The following is a 22,495-nucleotide window of genomic DNA, read 5'->3' on the forward strand; positions in this document are numbered from 1 at the left end:
CTGTGCGCTGCCCACCGCTGTTCCCTTCTAGGACTGACACACGGCCTTCTTGCTCACCGACCCCACACCCCCAAACCTCGAGTGACACCATGGAAGATCCATCAGCATATATAGAAGTCCAAACATATGCTGTTACAAATGCTGCGCTAAGGACTTTAGGACTTAAGTCTGACAGTGAAGAACTAGATGTGGCCTTATCCCCTCAAGTGAATTTACACATGTGGAGGTAATGAAACTAAGGAGCAGCTGGAGGGTGGATAACAAAAATAGGCCAATTCTTACCAGTTTGCACGAGCAGAGCTCTGGTTTCCCTGACCATAGGGTTACGCAGAGCTGGTAATGTAGCTCAGTTCCACTGACCATAAATTGCTCCAGACAAGTACTGTAGCAAATTGCTAAGTGCAACAGCGCCCTTAGTGAACCATGTCCAGATAAAGTCACTTTGTGGTGGTAAGGAGGACGTTTATACCGAGCAACTTCTATTGAAAAAAAATCAGAATGTGTATTTTTTTTCTTCCTCCTTTTTCTGTAAATCTTCTCCTCCACAGAGACATGTAGTCATAGAGTCATAGAGTTATACAGCACGGATAGAGGCCCTTCGGCCCATCGTGTCCGCGCCGGTCATCAGCCCTGTCTACTCTAATCCCATATTCCAGCATTTGGTCCGTAGCCTTGTATGCTATGGCATTTCAAGTGCTCATCCAAATGCTTCTTGAATGTTGTGAGGATTCCTGCCTCCACAACCCTTTCAGACAGTGAGTTCCAGACTCCAACCACCCTCTGGGTGAAAAAGTTCTTTCTCAAATCCCCTCTAAACCTCCCGCCTTTTACCTTGAATCTATGCCCCCTTGTTATAGAACCCTCAACGAAGGGAAAAAGCTCCTTAGTATCCATCCTATCTGTGCCCCTCATAATTTTGTACACCTCAATCATGTCCCCCCTCAGCCTCCTCTGCTCCAAGGAAAACAAACCCAATCTTCCCAGTCTCTCTTCATAGCTGAAGCGCTCCAGCCCTGGTAACATCCTGGTGAATCTCCTCTGCACCCTCTCCAAAGCGATCACATCCTTCCTGTAGTGTGGCGACCAGAACTGCACACAGTACTCCAGCTGTGGCCTAACCAGTGTTTTATACAGCTCCATCATAACCTCCTTGCTCTTATATTCTATGCCTCGGCTAATAAAGGCAAGTATCCCATATGCCTTCTTTACCACCTTATCTACCTGTTCCGCCGCCTTCAGGGATCTGTGAACTTGCACACCAAGATCCCTCTGACCCTCTGTCTTGCCTAGGGTCCTCCCATTCATTGTGTATTCCCTTGCCTTGTTAGTCCCTCCAAAGTGCATCACCTCGCACTTTTCCGGGTTCAACACAAATTATTTTGTTCTCTATTACTCTACTTAAACTGGCAGGTTTGAATACTCCGGCAAGGGCGTCAGCTGTGGCTCAGTGGGTAGCACTCTCACTTCTGTCAGAAGGTCATGAGTTCAAACCCTACACCAGAGACTTGAGCACACAATCCAGACTGACACTCCAGTGCAGTACAGTCTTGAGGCCCCGTCTGCCTTCACAAGTGGACGTAAAAGATCCCATGGCCACTATAGGAAGGGCAAGGGAGTTCTCTCCGGTGTCCTGGCCAATATTTATCTCTTAACCAACATGACTAAAAACAAATCATCTTTTTTCTTTATTCGTTCATGGGATGTGGGCGTCGCTGGCGAGGCCGGCATTTATTGCCCATCCCTAATTGCCCTTGAGAAGGTGGTGGTGATCCACCTTCTTGAACCGCTGCAGTCCGTGTGGTGACGGTTCTCCCACAGTGCTGTTAGGAAGGGAGTTCCAGGATTTTGACCCAGTGACGATAAGGAACGGTCCTTGCTGATGAAGTTGTACTAGGGTAGAGCTTCACATGTATCATTAGCTCTCTGGTACCTTGGCCAACTTAATGTTTAAGCCTAGACAGTGAGTGTCAACAGGCTGTTCTATTGTGGGGTGGGGGGGGGGGGGGGGGGGAGAACCACAGCTGAATCAGGTCCTGATCAATCGCCATACAAGTGCACTTTCTGATAGGTTTCATTAGATAATGATCAAGAGAAGGAATCGTGGTTGATGCTTCCCCTCCCTAGACTGGATGCATTGAGGCCCAAACTGCGGTCCCAGTTTAGATCAGCTAACTAACGACAGAACAGGAATCAAACGGTGACCTTCTAGCTTTAGGTGGATATCTGTTTTCATTTTGGAACACAGCTCGCAGAATGCCTTAAACAGCCAAAGAGTAATGGTGTAACAGATCTTAAGCCAAATAGTGTTCCAGTAGTCTTCAAGAAAACTAACAGGCTTTGTTTAATTGTTTAAGCCTAAACTTTTATGTCGTCCGATTTGTGATTTAAAGTTGATGTAAAGTCGCCAGGACTTTTTAAACAAGCCTGTACTGGAAATATCAAACAAAAGAAATCTCCTCTTTGAATTGCAGTATTTATTTCACCCACATCACTTTCATGTTTTAAAAAAAATATCTGAATTATACTGCAGGGACCTTTGAGGACAGCAAAACCATTTCTGCAAGAAAGTAAATTAATCAAAAACAGAATTGGGAAGGTTCCCGGATTGCTCAGTTGTTAAGTGAACTGTCCGGTACGGCACTCAACTGTGAGCAGTGGGAAAGTTCCAAGGTTTGATCCTTGCTCTGTGCTGACTTAGCTGGTTGTGGATGGAGCCGGAAAGTGGGGTCTGGGTACTCATGGGATGAAAAAAAATTAATCGGCCAGGGTTCCTTCTCCTGATCACTATCTGTACTTGTTGATTGAGGACAGGACAGGGCTCAGCTGCGATACCACACAATCAAATCCCCACTTAACTCACGGCACAGAGCTATTTGGCCGAGGCACTGAAAGGCTACTGGTGCCATTCAACCCACCCCATTAATAGTCAGTACCTTCAGGAAAGGAAAGAAATTGGCTGATGGACAGACAATAACAAGTATTCATTAGGGGAGTACTGAGTGGGGAGCTCGATGTTGGGACCGTTACTATTTAATTCTGCATAAATCACTTGGTTTCAGAAACTCAATGTGAAGTGGCTAAATTTGTGTGGATGATGATACTGCCTGAAAGGGTGGTGGAGGCAGATTCAATCGTTGCTTTCAAAAGGGAATTGGATAAGTACTTGAAGGAAAAAAATTTGCAGGGCTACGGGGAAAGGGCGGGGGGGGGGGGGGGGGCGGTGGGGCTAGCTGGATTGCTCTTGCAGAGAGCCGACACGGGCTCGATGGGCCGAATGGCCTCCTTCCGTGCTGTAACCATTCTATGATACCAAGCTAGGAGGGGCTATGGAGCCAGAGGAGGCAGCTCAGAAACTGGAGGATGAATTGGATAAAAGATGTAAAGGGGAAAAAAGAAATTAAATTTAAATGTGTAGGCAAAGTACTGCACATAGGAAGAAAAAAGCAGCAGCACGTGTACTCTGAAAGATACCGAAATAGCCAAGGACAAATTTGGAGGAGCCCTAGGCTATGAGTATTAGTGGATACTTTGTAAATGAATATAAGAGTAAAAAAACTGTAGTGCTCTCTATACAGTATTGTTGTCACTGAGATTTTGTTAAAGTGCAATGGTATGTACATTAAACTTTCACTCTACATCCACTTGTGAAACACCCAGCAACTCAACCCCTTCCAAACTTGGGTTATGTTTGTAGAGAGCTTCTTGAGCCACCTAACACTAGAGTGAAGTTAAGGTAGTTACGGGCCTATCATTGATGATGGGAGTAGCTTGAGGAGATGAATTAAGAGATTTGTATGAACCCGTCACACAACATTGAAGCAAACTGGCTTAAGTGCAGTATTCCCCCTGCGATAGCGTATTGTCAGTAAATAAGTCTACTGATAGGCTGATGCAGCAGATATTTACCAGCAGTATATTCAGAAGTACAGCTCCATCACTTAATGCTATTAGAACGTCACCAGTCGTTTCCTATAATGTTACTAATTCAGCCAAAACTCATCCACTGCATGCGGCCCTCACTCAGAAAATCTGATTTGGGTAATGGTCGTGCAGCTGAATCCGAGACTGAAAACCTTTCATCTTATTCTCAATGTCAGAAGGCAGACACGCAAATCCATCAGTATTACTTACTTAACTGTTCCCTGAAAGCCTTTAATTTTTTTATCATACTTTTTAAACTTGCTCGTGATCCAGCTGCCTTTATCCAGTTTCAGTACATTGTAACAACACAATAGTCTATTGAGTCAGCTGCCAGTCTAAGTGTCCAGAACACCCTTTCAACCCATCATTTTGCATTGATTCAGGAAAGACTATATTAAGAAATAATGGGTTACACTGTCTTGCCAACATGAAGACAGAATGAATGAATGAATATTAGTCTTTCAGCCCATTCTCAATTTGGCAAACAAGTGCATGTATAATCCAATATTGCTATTCAAGTATACCCTAATGTTTTCTCTATCTTAAAAAATGTCCTAGTTTATTTTTTTGGAATTAATGTGAGCATTAAGGACAAATAGATTTTACTGCATTGTCAAGAGTTGTCTATCAGTGCATCTTAGTCACCCCATAATCATCATATTATATATTTCAAAACTGGTAGCTTTAAAGTCACCACTTAGGGTGTTACTGAGCCGGACAGAGCAGGTGGTCCTAGGCTTAATTCCAGATGTGTGTGCAGAGTTAGCCAATTTGACCAAGGGAAGCTTCCGTTCACTAGTGATCCCTGCTAAAAAAAAAAAGTGCACATGTACAGAAGGGTTTGGTCGTGTACTGGACTTAAAGTTGAGAGTTCAAATCCCACCATGGCAACTTATGAAATTGAACTGGTAATCTGTGAGCTAGGACAATTGTAAAAACCCAACTGGTTCACTAATTTCCTTCAGAGGAGGAAACCTGCCACCCAGTCTCTAGGTCACTCTCAGCAGTTGATTCTTAACGCCCTTTGAAATGGCCTCACAGCTGTGCAAACATCAGCTAACTTTTTCATGGGAACCATCCTCTCCTACATCACAAAAATAACCAGGATCGAGGTCAGCTAGGATACCCTTCCATGACTGAGCAGCCTGTTCATACTCACTTGGATGAGATACCAAAGAGCTGTCCTGACAAACCCTATTCTGTTGCATTGAATTGCTACATTATGAAATATTTATGCATATTTAGTAACTTAGAAAAGCAGCAACTTACTATGCAGTTTACTACAAGAGAAGTAGTCATAGTTTGGGGTTATCCAGAGCTATTAGTATGATGTATTGACCAAGAAGTAAATATTTGTATCATAGAAGCAGACTTCTAAATGCAATCTTCCAGTAACTGGCTTTGTAGCAAGTTTAAAAAGTTGATGAGTGCTGTAATCAACTTCTCATCAATTTGAAGGTTAGAAATAAAATAACATTCATTTATAAAATGCCTTTCACAACCTCAGGACGTTCCAAAGCGCTTTACAGCCAATTAAGTATTTATAAAGTGTAGTCACTGTTGTAATGTAGGAAACACAGCAGACAATTTGCACACACCAAGGTCCCACAAACAGCAGTGTGATGATGACCAAATAATCTGTATTAGTGATGTTGGTTGGGAGATAAATATTGGCCAGGACATCAGGGAGAACTCTTCTGCTCTTCTTCAAATAGTGCCACGGGTTCTTTTACGTCCACCTGAGAGGGCAGACGGGGCCTCGGTTTAACATCTCATTCAAAAGACAGCACCTCCAACAGTGCAGCACTCCCTCAGTAATGCACTGGATTATGTACTCAAGTGTCCGGAGTGAGACTTGAACCCACAACCTCCTGACTCAAAGGCAAGAGTGCTACCACTGATCCAGGGCTGACACTTATGTTAGATATGTGCTTTAAGAAAAATACATCATCTTTGAGAAAGAAAGAAAGAAAGAAAACAAGTAACCAACAACGTACAGCCTTGTTCCAGAGATGGACTGCAGTATAACATACGCCTCACGGCTATGCCGAAATACAAATGAATTAAACATCTGTGATCATTCAAAGAGTTATTGATCTAATTCAAGTTGATTGGCAGTCATCTGGAACCTCTAAACCCAACTCTTTTTGTGATAGTTTTGGAGTCAAGTCTGAAATTGTGTTGCTGGAAAATAAACTGGGTTACACCTGAATCTGTAAATTGTGGGTAAATAAATATATAATTAGAAAGGTACAATTAATCATATTTTGGGTTTCCTTCCTAAAATCAAGAGGGTGTGAGGTGACACTACTTACAGAATTGCTATTTTTGAGTCCGTAACTAGGAACTGTCCTCTAATTTATTTTCCATGGTGGATTTCCATGGGAACAGCAAAAATATTTAGAAAAGGGAAATACAGAACTTACTGTCTTCAAATATGTACAATATTACTATTGTACTGAAGATTAAGGGGTGATCTAATTGAGGTGTTTAAGATGATTAAAGGATTTGATAGTTTCTCTCTATCTACCCTATTTCCTCTGGCGGGGGAGTCCAGAACAAGGAAGCATAACCTTAAAATTAGAACTAGGCCGTTCAGAGGTGATGTCAGGAAGCACTTCTTCACACAAAGGGTAGTGGAAATCTGGAATTCTCTCCCCCCAAAAGCTGTTGAGGCTGGGGGTCACTTGAAAATTTCAAAACTGAGATTGATAGAATTTTTGTTAGGTAAGGGTATTAAGGGTTATGGAACCCTTGGTGGATGGAGTAAAGATACAGATCAACCACGAACTAATTGAATGGCGGAACAGGCTCAAGGCTCCGAATGGCCTCTTCCTGTTCCTATTATTAAACATGAAGCAAAATTGGATATTTCCCAGGACACTAAATTAATTTTTTTCTTGCTTTCTTGTCTAGCCTTTCCACATTATTTCTGAAAAATTGTAAGCAATTTGCAATTGCCTGGTTAAATGATCCAAGATTCGAGTCCAGAATACAACGTGATTTTGAAATACCCTACAGAAACCTCAGATGAAAAGATCATGTTTATACACAGGTAAAGCGTGTAGAAGAAGTGAATCAAGTGGTCCACGCCCAGGTCAGCAAGCTTTTCCCATCCTCCTGTCACAACACTGCTGGAAAGTCATAGTTTGTCAATAAAGCTCAGTGAAATTTCACTGGCATCTCTTCAAACCACCATTTTACAATTAATCAATTATGGTTTAAATTCTAAGAGTGCAGAAACCGATGTTCTATTGTGGTTAATAATAATCGGAAATTTGTGCGAGTTTAGTACTTACCAGCTTGCCGTGGACCTCGCTTTCTCCTGAAGGCGGCTCCTGACTGAAGGGCCTCCATCAGGCTGTCCATCACCCCTGTCTCATCACCCTCTGTGTACGGAACAAAGACAAGAAACAGAAGTCAGGCAACAATTGATGCAGCTAAACCATGAGACAAACATTCAGAAATCACAGTTGAGCAAACTGATTCAGGAATTACTATGGTCTTGGATCATGAACACATGTTACCGAACTGACCCTTTTGAACTGCAAAATCAATAGAATTAAAGCACAACAACAACATGCATCGATGCACTGAGTAAGTTAATAAATGCGTGATTCCACATATATTTCTACAATACAAAACATAGAAAATGACAATGCCTTTCAACAAGTTACTTATATCCGAGTCAGTTGTTAATTGTATCCATGTGATTTATATCAATTAGTGTTAATTGTATTCAGGTGGTGCATATCAACTGGGAACTCTCTTGTATTCATTTATAAGAGAGCTGATCTAGGATGTGGTGTTGGGTGTAATGTGGATATCTATGAATAAAGGCTTGAAGCAACTAAAGGCCAGGCTCTCGTATTCTATCCTTCACCACCTGGCTATCCAGTTTATAACATCAGTAATCTAAATATTTCAATACTTTCACACAACCCTACCCATTTTTCATATCCATGCTCCCCTTCTTTCTTAGGCACAGAGTCTTGCTAGAATATGACTCCATTGGTGCCAGCTGCCCTGGTATCTCACCCAAATGGCAATTTTTAATGTGCAAACCTAGGCAGTGAGTGTCCGTGAGCTGTTTGATTTGGGGGCGCATCATAGCAGAGCTTGTTCCTGTTGTCACCCAACACATACACAGGTTCACTTTCCGCTTGAAATGACTGAATAGCGAACAGGGGTGGGAACTATGGCAGATTCTTTCTCCTTCCAGGTTCAGGTTTGTTGAGGGCAAACAAAGCCCGCTTGATTGGCATCCCATCCACCACCCTAAACATTCACTCCATCCACCACTGGCGCACAGTGGCTGCAGTGTGTACCATCCACAGGATGCACTGCAGCAACTCGCCAAGGCTTCTTCGACAGCACCTCCCAAACCCGCGACCTCTACCACCTAGAAGGACAAGAGCAGCAGGCACATGGGAACAACACCACCTGCACGTTCCCCTCCAAGTCACACACCATCCCGACTTGGAAATATATCGCTGTTCCTTCATCGTCGCTGGGTCAAAATCCTGGAACTCCCTACCTAACAGCACTGTGGCTCACCACCACCTTCTCGAGGGCAATTAGGGATGGGCAATAAATGCTGGCCTTGCCAATGACGCCTACATCCCATGAACGAATAAAAAAATTGTAGTGCCTCCAATACGATCAGATAATTCAGCACAGGCTGAAAAATGTAAAGAATTTACTGGTATATTGATTTAATATTCTAAGTCTGAAACACTGCAAGGTTAATAATAAAATGGATTGATCCAAATTGCTCTTTCTGGATGATTTTGAGCATAAAGACCTTCCTGGTCTTTATGACCTAGTAATATACAGAGCAGAGAATTTACCCACTGAGTATCGGGGGAAGGACATAATGCTTTAAGCAGGCTCATCATGAGACTATTTCCTTTGACTTAAAAAGGGTGCACTGTTTTGAGAAAATTGCTACAATATTCGTGAACATTTCTCAAAGACTGTATCTGGAAACAAAGCTAAATCAAATAAGATTACTTGGACTCATGGAGATTTATGGACTCCAAGCAAACTCAAGTACAAATCTAATTCAACAGTAACAGCATATCTGACCATCTGTACTGCCAGAACTATCCTTAGTATCACAGATCTTCTCCCTTCAGGGAAATTAAATCAATCAGAAAAGACAGAAAAAAAACCCACTGACAAATCACAGAAAATGCTGGAAATTCAAAGCAGGTCGATCGGCATTTGAAAGAAAAAGTTTAACGTGACCTTTCGTCAGAACTCAGTTAACCTTTTCTCTGTCGGACGTTGATCGACTTCCAGTGTATTCCTAGCACTTCCTGTTTTTTTGTTTCAGATTTGATTTTTGCCTCTAGAGATGACTAGCAAACTATTTTACTTCATCATAAAGGCACAGAAATTAATAGGGTCTCGTACAGTCTGAAACAAAACTTTACATAACACTGGAAGCATGTACCTTCACTAGTGAAGGTGAACATAAAAATTGTCTATTCCCATTACATCCCCTAACTCAGTTACTTTCCCTCGCTTTTCCACACTATCGCACACTGCTCACTTACACACAAAGGCAAATTCAACCAGGCTGCACTCCTGGTGTGGAACTTTGCAGGATGTGAGCGAGGGTCAGAGAATAACACTTGAGTCCTGATTCTCCCGATTCAAATGAGTTTATATATTTTTAAAAAGGGTTTAAGAATGTATTTCCTCTTGGGGAACTGACTTCTTCAATAATGATTTCCCCTCCTTTTTATATTTGAAGGCTACATGAGCATTCCTACAACATGACCCAAAAGTACTAAAAGGTTAGAGAAGGATTTACTGTGAATAAAGAAATGCTCCATATGTCTTTTACTTATTAAACTATCATATTACGATCACATTTTTGATGAGAGCGGATAACAGGAACCTGAGACTGTCCTCCCCCCCGAGGATCGCCCAGACAGCCCTCAAGGGTTCCATCCATCTGTCCGGTGCCCCTTTCTCTACTTTGCGGGCGTCGTGGAAATAATGGCCAATTAATCTGTAATTACAGGGTGCGCTGCAATTAAGGATTGTCCCCATAATCCAGTAATATACAAGAGACTATTTAGAGACCGGAGGGTGAAAAGAAAAAGCAAATTAAAGCAGCTGGCCTCCATTCCTACAGGGTGTTAGATTTCATTTTACCATTACACAAATTCTGTTAATCATGGCATATGTCCAATTTAAAGAAATCTCAATTTTGGAACTTTTAGCTTAAGCTGCTTCAAATGGATTCTACATGGGAAAACATTCTTCAAGTTTGCTCAAGAGTAGTTTTTTCTGGTTAAGCGTGCCGAGTGTGGATCCGAGACCAGAAAGGTGCCAGACAATCAATTGCCTGTACTGAATTAGATGATCTCTTGTTGTGAATAGTAGAGTTGCTGCAATTGGCTAAGGGAGGGGGAAAAAAATGTTACCTACGGTTCTTGCTCTTGATCGCTAATCCACAACTCTTGCTGGTACATGCACAAGCCCAACACAAGTTGAGGGCAAAATCAGGCTCATTTCTGTTGGTGCCAACTCCCATGGGCGAATATCCTTCCAAATCTTACTGGTTAGGCTTACACATGAAGCCATAGCACCTGGTTGGATACTGAGGGTAACTGTACCTAGGCTACTATATGATAGCACTTTCAAGAGAGGAGAGGAAAAAACTTGAAGGGCAAAAAATACTTTTTTTTAAAAACACTATTTTTGTTTGATGTACTGCACTGACAAATCGCTAACACTTCCCTCCACATTTTTAAAAAAAAATTCGTTCATGGGATGTGGCAAGGCCAGCATTATTGGCCATCCCTAATTGCCCTTGAGAAGGTGGTGGTGAGCCAAATTCTTGAACCGCTGCAGTCCGTGTGGTGAAGGTTCTCCCACAGTGCCAGGATTTTGACCCAGCGATGAAGGAACGGCGATATATTTCCAAATTGGGATGGTGTGTGACTTGGAGGGGAACGTGCAGGTGGTGTTGTTCCCATGTGCCTGCTGCCCTTGTCCTTCTAGCTGGTAGAGGTCGCGGGTTTGGGAAGTGCTGTCAAAGAAGCCTTGGTGAGTTGCTGCAGTGCATCCTGTGGATGGTACACGTTGCAGCCACGGTGTGCCGTTGGTCAAGGGAGTGAATGTTTAGGTGGTGGATAGGATGCCAATCAAGCGGGCTGCTTTGTCTTGGATGGTGTTGAGCTTCTTGAGTGTTGTTGGAGCTGCACTCATCCAGGCAGGTGGAGAGTATTCCATCACACTCCTGACTTGTGCCTTGTAGATGGTGGAAAGGGGGTCAGGAGGTGAGTCACTAGAATGAATACCCAGCCTCTGACCTGCTCTTGAAGCCACAGTATTTATGTGGCTGGTCCAGTTAAGTTTCTGGTCAATGGTGACCCCAAGGATGTTGATGGTGGGGGATTCGGCGATGGTAATGCCGTTGAATGTCAAGGGGAGGGTGTTAGACTCTCTCTTGTTGGAGATGGTCATTGCATGGCACTTGTGTGGCACAAATGTTACTTGCCACTTATCAGCCCAAGCCTGGATGTTGTCCAGGTCTTGCTGCATGCAGGCACGGACTGCTTCATTATCTGAGGGATTGTGAATGGAACTGAACACTGTGCAATCATCAGCGCGCATCCCAATTTCTGACCTTATGATGGAGGGAAGGTTATTGATGAAGCAGCTGAAGATGGTTGGGCCTAGGACACTGCCCTGATGAACTTCTGCAGCAACATCCTGGGGCTCAGATGTTTGGCCTCCAACAACCACTACCCATCTTCCTTTGTGCTAGGTATGACTCCAGCCACTGGAGAGTTTTCCCCCTCATTCCCAATGACTTCAATTTTATTAGGGCTCCTTGGTGCCACAATCGATCAAATGCTGCCTTGATGTCAAGGGCAGTCACTCTCACCTCACCTCTGGAATTCAGCTCTTTTGTCCCTATTTGGACCACGGCTGTAATGAGGTCTGGAGCAGAGTGGTTCTGGTGGAACCTAAACCGAGCATCGTTGAGCAGGTTATTGGTGAGTAAGTGCCGCTTGATAGCACTGTCGACGACACCTTCCATCACTTTGCTGATGATTGAAAGTAGACCGATGGGGCGGTAATTGGCCGGATTGGATTTGTCCTGCTTTTTGTGGACAGGACATACCTGGGCAACTTTCCACATTGTCGGGTAGATGCCAGTGTTGTAGCTGTACTGGAACAGCTTGGCTAGAGGCACGGCTAGATCTGGAGCACAAGTCTTAAGCACTACAGCAGGGATATTGTCGGGACCCATAGCCTTTGCTGTATCCAGTACACACAGCCGTTTCTTGATGTCACGTGGAGTGAATCGAATTGGCTGCAGACTGGCTTCTGTGATGGTGGGGATATCTGGAGGAGGCACTCGGCACTTCTGGCTGAAGATGGTTGCAAAAGCTTCAGCCTTGTCTTTTGCACTCACATGCTGGACTCTTCCATCATTGAGGATAGGGATGTTCACGGAGCCTCCTCCTCCCGTTAGTTGTTTAATTGTCCACCACCAGTCACGACTGGATATGGTAGCTTTGATCTGATCCATTGTTTGTGGAATTGCTTAGCTCTGTCTATAGCATGTTGCTTTCACTGTTTAGCATGCATGTAAGTCCTGTGTTGTAGCTTCACCGGGTTGGCACTTCATTTTTAGGTACGCCTGGTGCTGCTCCTGGTATGCTCTTCTACACTCCTCACTGAACCAGGGTTGATCCCCTGGCTTGTTGGTAATGGTAGTGTGAGAGATATGCCGGACCATGAGGTTACAGATTGTGCTGGAATACAATTCTGCTGCTGCTGATGACTCACAGCGCCTCATGGATGCCCAGTTTTGAGCAGCTAGCTCTGTCTTGAATCTCTCCCATTTAGTACTGTGGTCGTGCCACACAACACGTTGGATGGTGTCCTCAGTGTGAAGACGGGACTCGGTCTCCACAAGGACTGTGCGGTGGTCACTCCTACCAATACTGTCATGGACAGATGCATCTGCGACAGGTAGATTGGTGAGGACGAGGTCAAGTAGGTTTTTCCCTCGTGTTGGTTCGCTCACCACCTGCCGCAGGCCCACTCTGTCAACTATGTCCTTCAGGACTTGACCAGTAGTGGTGCTACCGAGCCACTCTTGGTGATGGATATTGAAGTCCCCCACCCAGAGTACATTCTGTGCCCTTGCCACCCTCAGTGCGTCCTCCAAGTGGTGGTCAAAATGGAGGAGGACTGATTCATCAGCTGAGGGAGGACGGTAGGTGGTAATCAGCAGGGGGTTTCCTTGCCCATGTTTGATGTGATGCCATAAGATTTCACGGGGTCCAGAGTCAATGTTGAGGACTCCCAGGGCCACTCCCTCCTGACAGTATACCACTGTGCCGCCACCTCTGGTGGGTCTGTCCTGCCGGTGGGACAGGACATACCCAGGGATGGTGATGGAAGAGTCTTGGACATGGGCTGAAAGGTATGTTTCTGTGAGTATGGCTATGTCAGGCTGCTGCTTGACTAGTCTGTGGGACAGCTCTCCTAATTTTGGCACAAGTCCCCAGATGTTAGTGAGGAGGACTTTGCAGGGTCAACTGGGCTTGGTTTGCCTTGCCTTGGTCGTGTCTGGTGCCTCGAGGTCCGATGCCGGGTGGTCCATCTGTTTTATTGTTGTTGTGACTTTCTGTAGCAAGATTGTACAACTGAGTGGCTTGCTAGGCCATTTCAGAGGCCGATTAAGAATCAACCACATTGCTGTGGGTCTGGAGTCAGACAGGGACAGGACATTAGTGAACCAGACGGGTTTTTACGACAATCCAGTAGTTTCATGGTACTAGTTTTTTTTATTCCAGATTTCATTTAATTAATTCAATTTAAATTCCCCAGCAGCCATGGCGGGATTTGAACTCATGACTCCGGATTATTCGTCCAGGCCTTTGGATTACTAGTCCAGTAACATAACGACTATGCTACCATACCCATGTTGTGCCCTATCACATGGGACAAGAACCTCTCCTTTGGCTGTTTGGTTGCAGCCATAGTAAGATGAAAGAAACAGATTGAATTTCAGTTTTGTTTTAAAGGGAACCAACCACACTTCACTTTGTGGTTTTACCAATCTATGCACTGCAGGTTTCTTCCACAGAATTAAAAGTCAATTATTCCTTAAAGTGTTAAAAGAACAAATATAATAAACTGCATAATTAATTAAGGTAATCTCATCATCTTCAGTCCTTCTTAATTGTAATTTAAACCATCTCAAAACCATCAGAAATTTCCTTCAGATTAATTTCTTCCAACATGGAAATTATCTGACAGCAGCCATTCGATATCTGGAATCCATATGGCATTTATGTGCATAAAAGCAGCTGCAGTGATTCAAAATTTCCTGTTTTAAACTCTTCACTAACAGCTTTTGAAGCCTCTGAGTGTTTGATAATGTGCTGTTCTGGTGTAAACTTAAAAAAATGAATTATGTTTTTCTACTCTGAACTCTGCTCTACCTACTAAAGCTATCCAACAACATCTCAGCAATCCCCTCTCATGTTTAATAGAGATTTCTGAAAAGGCACAGTAACTGTGCAGTTAGCAAGTTGGCTGCTGCTGATACAGGAACTGTATGTTTATATACAATTATCAGATAGTAGGCGTAGGAGGTAAAATGGCTGCAATGATTGCAAGTCTGTTTATGTGTGATGTACGACCATAGTAAAAATGCATGCAATTACTTTTGGTGTCAGGAATCTTTTCTTACACAGATTTTACTAACGATTTATTTTCAAAACAGATAAATCCTGTAGATGTGGGTTACATTAGCGAGGTATGTCAGAGAAATTGTGGCCAGCTAGCTAATCAGCAAAAGAAAAATCCAGCACGCCTTTGATGAATCTGGTTGATGATTCCGTACTCCCCCGTACTTTATATGTGCAGAGCAAGTCATTTTCCCAGTTGACGCAGGCAGCAGCCAAGCTCCTTCCACAGGCTCAGGGAGACTGTTACTTAGCAACAGTCTTTAGCAGTGGAGTGCGTTAGTCTCTGTACCAGGGGCAGCAAAGGCAGTGCTGTTAAAGGGAGAGTGTCTGCAACAAACGCTTATTAAAGTTCACAGAGCCCTCCTTAGAGATGTCGCAGTCAACCCTTTAACAGTGTACTCCTTATGGCCAATCCGCAGCAGGATTACATGATGGATTATGGCTCAGTGCCAGGTTAGAGGGAAGCCTGGTTTTTGTTTTTGCTACACTAAGGCCTTCAGAGTACAGCTTGATTCTTTTTTCCCCTTCCCTTCTCTCCCGATGCCAACTGTTGGTTCCATGGGAGCTTGCTTGCCAAAGTGGTCTTTCTTCACGAGTGAGCCTAGACAGACAGTGCCAGCAGTCTATTTGACCGTGGGAAGGTGTTGTAGCCAAGCCCGAAGTTGTCTGCGCCTGACACACATACACTTTCCAGCTGGTGTCACTGGAGAATGACGAGGAGTGGGAGCCCTTTTCTTCTACCGTGGAACTGAGTGCCACTTGCCATTATATCCCAGCTCCAATCAGCTAACCTAGCACAGACCAGACATGAAACCTGGGACCACCTCGGTCCATATGGCTCAGTACCACGAAAGAGTGCACTTACCAACTATGCAATTAGGGGGAGAAAATGCCAGAGTTAAATTATTCTGAGTTGTAAAAAAAAAACTGAAAAAGACCATAACCTAATCAGACCAGATTGCACTGTTTCCTGCTGAGCACCTTTCATCCCCATCACTGGCCTTGAGCTCATCATCTATCCTATGTTGTGCGCCTCCCCTCAATCCTAACCGGCCATTCAGCTCCCCTATTACGCTGCACATCTCTCCTGATTACCCACCTCTTTAATGCACTTTTTCAGCTAAAATTCAATCAAAAATGTGAAATTTTTACCCCACCCGATAACCCTGAATGCTCATTTGTGCTCATTATAACAGGTAACAAAAAATAGGTTAAGTCAAGCACCAAAGTTACAATAACAACAACTTGCATTTATACAGATCCTTTAACGTAGTAAAACGTCCCAAGGCGTTTCACAGGAGCGATTATCAAACAAAATTTGACACTGAGACACATAAGGAGATATTAGGATAGGTGGCCAAAAGCTTGGTCAAAGAGGTAGGTTTTAAGGAGCATCTTAAAGGAGGAGAGAGAGGTTTAGGAAGGGAATTCCAGAGAATAGGACCTAGGCAGCTGAAGGCATGACTGTCAATGGTGGAGCAATTAAAATCGGGGATGCACAAGAGGCCAGAATTGGAGGAGCGCAGAGATCGCGGAGGGCTGTAGGAGGTTACAGAGATAAGGAGGGGCGAGGTCATGGAGGGATTTGAAAACAAGGATGAGAATTTTAAAATCGAGGCGTTCCTGGACCGGGAGCCAAGGTAGGTCAGTGAGCACATGAGTGATGGGAGAATGGGACTTGGTGCGAGTTAGGATACAGGCAGCAGAGTTTTGGATGAGCTCAAGTTTATGGAGGGTGGAAGATGGAAGGCCAACCTGGAGAGCATTTGAATAGTCCAGTCTGGAGGTAACAAAGGCATGGATGAGGGTTTCAGCAACAGATGAGCTTAGGCAGTGACAGTTATTTTCCTTGGGAGGGGGAGGTTCTTTGAAACTTTCAATACACGTGTGGGATTCCCTTTGCTCAGCCGTATATCTGATGTGCAGAAACCCAGCACCCTGTTTAAGAGCCTCCAAATCAAGTTACTGAGAAACTTACATCCACCTTTGAGGTTTCTATTTACCCAGGCTCGAGTGCATACTCATCCCACTAGGGTCATGTCCCACTTATCCAAACCTAGAGAGCTGGGGTGAAAGTTGGCAGGGCCAAGACCTGGGGACTCATGCACAGTGGGTATTGCTGGGGTTTAACCAGCTGAATGGATCCTATTAATGTTTTTAATTGCTTTGCCATATTCTCAATATTGAAAGTATTCCTCCAAGGTTCCTTTCTAAACCCTCCTATGCTAATTCCATTCCTTCGTTTTATATTTACATGCAATACTTTATATTTGTCTGCCTAATTGCTTAACTGATTTAAATCCTGTACATAGTTAATGGTATCCTCCATCCTTCCCACTCTCCTGACTTTAGTGCTGTCTGCAAATTTAACAAGCCTGCCACTGGTTTCTGTATTCAGGTTATTTATGTAGGTGAGAAACTACAGAGGTCCAAGCAATGATCCCTGGGGTACTTTCCCTCAACCCCTTCCCCCAACTGATGCTACACCTTTCACGAGTACTCAGCATTTTCTATTTTTTATTCAACTTCTTATCAAGCCCAATATTCTGGCCTGGATACCCATGGTTTTAGTTTCATTAGCTCCCATAGTCTGTCACATGGGACTTTGTGAGATAAACAATATCATGGGGAGTTCCACTTCATTTGCAATGTCCAAAAAAAATCAAGACCTCAAGTAGATCTTCCCGTTGCAAATCTGCAATGGCTGTTACTTATTAAGCAATTGTTTTATAGGCGCTCCTCCAGCCTATTCCTTAGAATGGTTTCTTGTATTTTATCTGCTATTAACAGGTTAATAAGCCTCTAGTTGCCTACCTAAGTTCCATCGTTAGGTTAAGTAACAAATGTTTGCTTTTGTTTCGGCCAACTGTCATTTTGATTCTGAAACTTTTGCAGTTGGCAACCTTTCTGATTTGCTTTTATCTACCTGAAGTTTTAAGAGTTGTGCGAACTGATTGATGGAAAAATCTCTCACTTATTAAGCTAACATACAGACAGTAATGTTCTCGTAGTTCATTAATTTATATGTCCAGGGCTTGTATTTTTCTCCCTTCCAATGTTTCTAATGCAAGTATGCTAAATAATATAGATTTGACTTGTTTTGGCTGTAAATCTAATAGTAGGATGCCATTGCATAATCAACTGGATTAACAGGGTGGAAATTGAAATGATAAATATTCTGTCAATCCTATTTAGACAAATCATTACAGTGTTGGCCCAGACCTGTTTCAGTATGCACATTATCAATCACCGACAAGTTCTTTAGATTCACCCACGGCAAAATTGGAAAGGCGTCAAGATAGAAAGAGAAGTATAAAGAAGTAGGTGAAAGAACTTGTACGAGACCTTAGTTAGCTCGCACATGTCTAAAACTGCAATTTTTACATCAACACATTATCACAAGGATTTAGAAACAATGAAAAGGGATGCACTGTAGATTCACTAGGATGTTATCAGGGATGAGGGGTTACAGTTATGAAGAGAGGCTTGGGATGTTAGGACTTTTTCCCTAGAGCTAAGAAGAATAAGGGTGGGGGAGTTGCTGTTAGTGATCTTTAAGATTATGAAGGGTTACGATAAGGTAAATGGTAATAGATTGTTCCCACTGCTTGGAAAGAAGGTATCGAGAGGGCAGGATGATCATAAAAAAGTACTAAGGGGGAGTCAGATAAAAATTCTCTGCCACTAACCATTGTTGAACCAGAGTCTATAATTTCTTTAAAAGGGAATTAGATGGTTGTTTGAAAAGAAGAGGCATTAAAGAAAAAGACTTGCATTTATATAGCGCCTTTCATGACCTCAGGACATCCCAAAGCGCTTTATAGCCAATTAAATAATTTTAAAGTGCAGTCACTGTTGTAATGTAGAAAACACGGCAACTAATTTGCACATCACTAGGTAATCTGTTTTAGTGATGTTGGTTGAAAGATAAATGTTGGCCAGGACACCAAGGAGAACCCCCTGCTCTTCTTCGAAATAGTGCCATTGGATCTTTTACATCCACCTGAGGGGGCAAATGGAGCCTCGGTTTAACGTTTCATCTGAAAGACGGCACCTCTGACAGTGCAGTAGTCCCTCGGTACTGCACTCAAGTGTCAGCCTGGATTATGTGCTCGAGTCATTGGAGTGGGACTCAAACCCACAACCTTCTGACTCAGAGGTGATAGTGCTACCATTGAGCCATGGCTGACACCTTAACCTGACCATAACAGCTTTAGCTTTAGTCCCACCATCTTTACTGTTGAATAGCAGCCCATTGATATTCTGCAACTCTAGTGGTTGTGAAAATAAGACCTAAGGAACTCCGAATTCATAACCATAGACGTGTACAGGCTCATGATCCTGACTTGCAAAATATTTGACTTCTGACAGAGGTCACCTTTACCGTCATATTTATGATTGAACCCTCTCAACTGAACAATTTAAATTGAAGTGGGAATACTATACTCCTGCAGTCTCTCAGGACTGCTCTCTCTGTACTGAATGTTCTATATGCAGTTCTCACTGCAATACTCTCTTATTGCACCGTCTCTGACCTATGGCTGTCCCACTGGTGAAAAAAATACAAATGCTCACATCAATCAAGAAATCCCCCTTCAAAAGAGGATGAAAAAGGTTGTGTAAATCAAAATTAGTCAAAATATAAGAAAATAAACAGTCACCATGAACATCACAGCTTGATTTTCAGAACTACTATATTAGTGAAACTGCTTTAATCCTTTATAACTTTATGTACTGGACGTTACTGCTAGGAAATTTAACAACTTCCATTTAAGCCATCCAGTTTCAACATCAAACATTCCCTGGTCAGATATTGTAAAGTCAGGTAAAGTTCCATCTGCGTGGCTCAGCAACACATCGTAACCCCCAACATGCCTCAACCCCCCCAAACACAGTACAATCAGCGCCAGTGAATGTCTGAATCTTCCCATTTATCACTAGCCGATGTAGAACTGTGAATCAGAAATATATTTTCCTCCAATTTTCTCTGCCTCGCTGTAGGCAACAGCTCATAATGGAGCGTGTAATTTGGGGCATGTAAAAGCAAAGACATGAATCATGTCTCTGTGCACCTTTGAGTCATGTTGCTTCATGCTAAATTGTGAAATATAACGTTTAAGGAAAAAGAAAAGTAAATTCTAAGTTTGATTATAAGCTAATCTAACACTGAGATCAGATCAATGTTTTAAAAACAAATGAATTTGGTATTGTGATTAGAGGGGGGTGAGGAGAAAACAGAGGGGCGAGGATAAAGGGGAGAGCAGAGGTGAGGAGAGAGGGAAGAGAGCAGAGGTGAAGAGAGAGGGAAGAGAGAAAGTGAGGGAAGATAGGAGGCAACGAGAGAGGGGGAAGAGGAGAGGCAAAGAGAAAGAGGGAAGAGGCAAGGAGAGGGAAGAGAGGAGAGAGGGAAGGAGGTGAGGAGAGAGAGATGGGAAAAGAAAGGTAAGGGGAGGGAAAAGAGGAGAGGTGAGAGAAGGGAGAGGAGAGGAGGAGATGAAGTGAAGAAACAGGGAAAAGAGAGAAGAGAGGGAAAAGAGGAGAGTAGAGGCGAGCAGAGGGAAGAGAGGAGGGGCAAGGAGAGGAGAGAGGGGAGGGGAAAGGGAGGATGGAGAAAAGGGGAGAGGTCAGGACAAAGTAGTAGGGACCGGACCAAGGGGGAAGGGGTAGGGATGGGCAAGGCCAAGAATAGAGAAATGGGAAGGGGAGAAGCATCATTGGTCAACATTCAAAATGGAAAATTGAATTTTAAAGCAATTGAGGAACTGCATTAAGGTCGGAGGGCAGGGACATGGGCTGTTCACAACGTGCCAAGTTTGAAAAAAATAACTCAGTGGCTGAGGAGGGAAGGGCACACAATATTTGAGTAACATCTAGAAAAGTATGTTTAAAGAGTGCCCCCAGCTGGACTCACTTTTAAAAATCAATTTAAAGGATTATATCACATTGCTTTGTCTAATTTGTTTATAATATTTATATTTAAACATTGGTGACCTCATCAGGAAAATGGCTTGGAATTACCGAATCAGGCAATGTGAGAAAGCTGATGCAACAAAGCCTGCTGATGCTGGAGCACAGTGGGCTAATGACAGTATCTCCACTCGTACTAATTCAGCTCACACAAAGCTGGGGCTCAGTAGCTTTCTTCCAGGCACTTCTGATGAGATCATCGATTGTTCAAACATAAAATATTCAGAAACAAAATCAGCAGACACAATCAAAAGAAAAGGCTTTAATGATCTCTGTAACTGTTATTTACAAAGGGTATTGACCGCATACAGGAATATCACGCATCCATGTGAATACCCAGAATGTGTGCGCAATTGTGAAAAGAATTTTGTGTCTGATCAGAAGACACTTCTGCAATTTTCGAGTATTGAGAGGATTGGAGGTTCAATCCAGTCGCCAATACCATAAATCTCCCAACACATCCACTGCTAATGCACAAACTTTTGCATGGCTTCAAAATTATAGGGGCGGGAGGGTGGATCTACGGTATTTGCAGTAAAAATCACTAGAATAATTTATCACAATGCCACATAAATCTGACAGAAAGCACTTACTGCTTCAATCCACTTGAAGAATACCCACATGCGTCAATATGGTGCTGTGTGCTGTCTAGACAGTCTGCAGCAATGGTATATATAGAGCATGTGTGGGAATAATCAATTTTTTTAAGGATTTACATTTGTCATGTAAAAAAAATGTCCTTGAAATTAGACTCAGCGTTTAAAGGGCTCACCATTTTCTCTACAAATAGCAGCAATGAACCCATCTGAATAATGACCTATTTCCTGCTGAATTCACTAAACTGCTGCAGCTGTGGTGAGAAAACTAGAATGGATTGAATGTTTAGGGGATTAATGTTGAAATCATGGCTGGCTGCCTTTGAAATAAATAGTAAGATTCTCGCTGTTGCACGGTACTCTGAAGCACTTGCTACTGTTTGAAAATGTCCTTTCACCCCCCGTCTACTTCAAAACTTTGCAGCAGGTGTAGGGGAGGGCAGCTTACAATGCGTTAGTCTTCTGGGAGAACCAACTCATGATTCCCTCAGGTGCCAATCTTGGCTGTGTCGGGCGGGGCACATGACACAGTTAATGGCATGTCGAAAAAAAATAATAGGCCACAGCTCAGTGCTTTCTATTGCTGATAAGGGAGAGGAGCTGCTGCATACAGTAAAGATGTCCACCGTCATTCACTAATTTCAGGTGTAAAGTCTTAGTGAGAAAATGCATGAAGTAACAGAATTATTGAATGTTACAACAGAAATGTGCCATTTGGCATCATTTTATTCCATTCCAATACCTGTTAATTTTATTCCTTTTTAAGTAATTAGGTAATTCTCTTAAAAGAATTGATGGGCTCTGCTTCAACAATGGTTTGCAACAGAGAATTCTACAATGTTTATATCCATTTGCATATTTTTTTTTTCTAATCTTTCCTTTAATTGCTTTTGTAATCATCTTACATTTTTGCCCTCTCGCTACCATCTTGCTGGCCAGTGGAAACAACCTCCCAGAGTTACCTGATCATAACCTTTCATGATCTTGAAGACCTCCATCAGGTCACTACTAACCTATTTGAACTTAATGACAAAGCCCTAACTTCTCAAGTCTCTCCAAACAACTGTAACTCCAAATCAGTGGTGCATCCCAATGATCTACACTGCACCTTTTTCATTGCTTTTATACCTTTCCTATAATGACTTGTTTTAAAATTCATTCATGGGAAATGGGCGTCGCTGGCAAGGCCAGCATTTATTGCCCATCCCTAATTGCCTCAGAGACACGTTATACCGCCAAACAGACGAGGCAACGGAACTATGCTGCCTACATGAA

The 22,495-nt window shown here is 43.1% G+C and overlaps 1 protein-coding gene across 1 annotated transcript in view; it reads right to left on the reverse strand.

Annotated features, from left to right (window-relative positions):
- LOC137332311 (protein diaphanous homolog 1-like) overlaps positions 1–22,495 on the reverse strand; it is a 347,604-nt gene that overhangs the window by 19,702 nt on the left and 305,407 nt on the right. Inside the window, exon 26 of the mRNA XM_067996041.1 lies at positions 7,221–7,310. Coding sequence (XP_067852142.1) covers positions 7,221–7,310 — 90 coding nt within the window. The remainder of the gene's footprint in view (positions 1–7,220; positions 7,311–22,495) is intronic.

This window comes from Heptranchias perlo, chromosome 14 (assembly GCF_035084215.1).
Source record: "Heptranchias perlo isolate sHepPer1 chromosome 14, sHepPer1.hap1, whole genome shotgun sequence".
NCBI lineage: Eukaryota > Metazoa > Chordata > Chondrichthyes > Hexanchiformes > Hexanchidae > Heptranchias > Heptranchias perlo.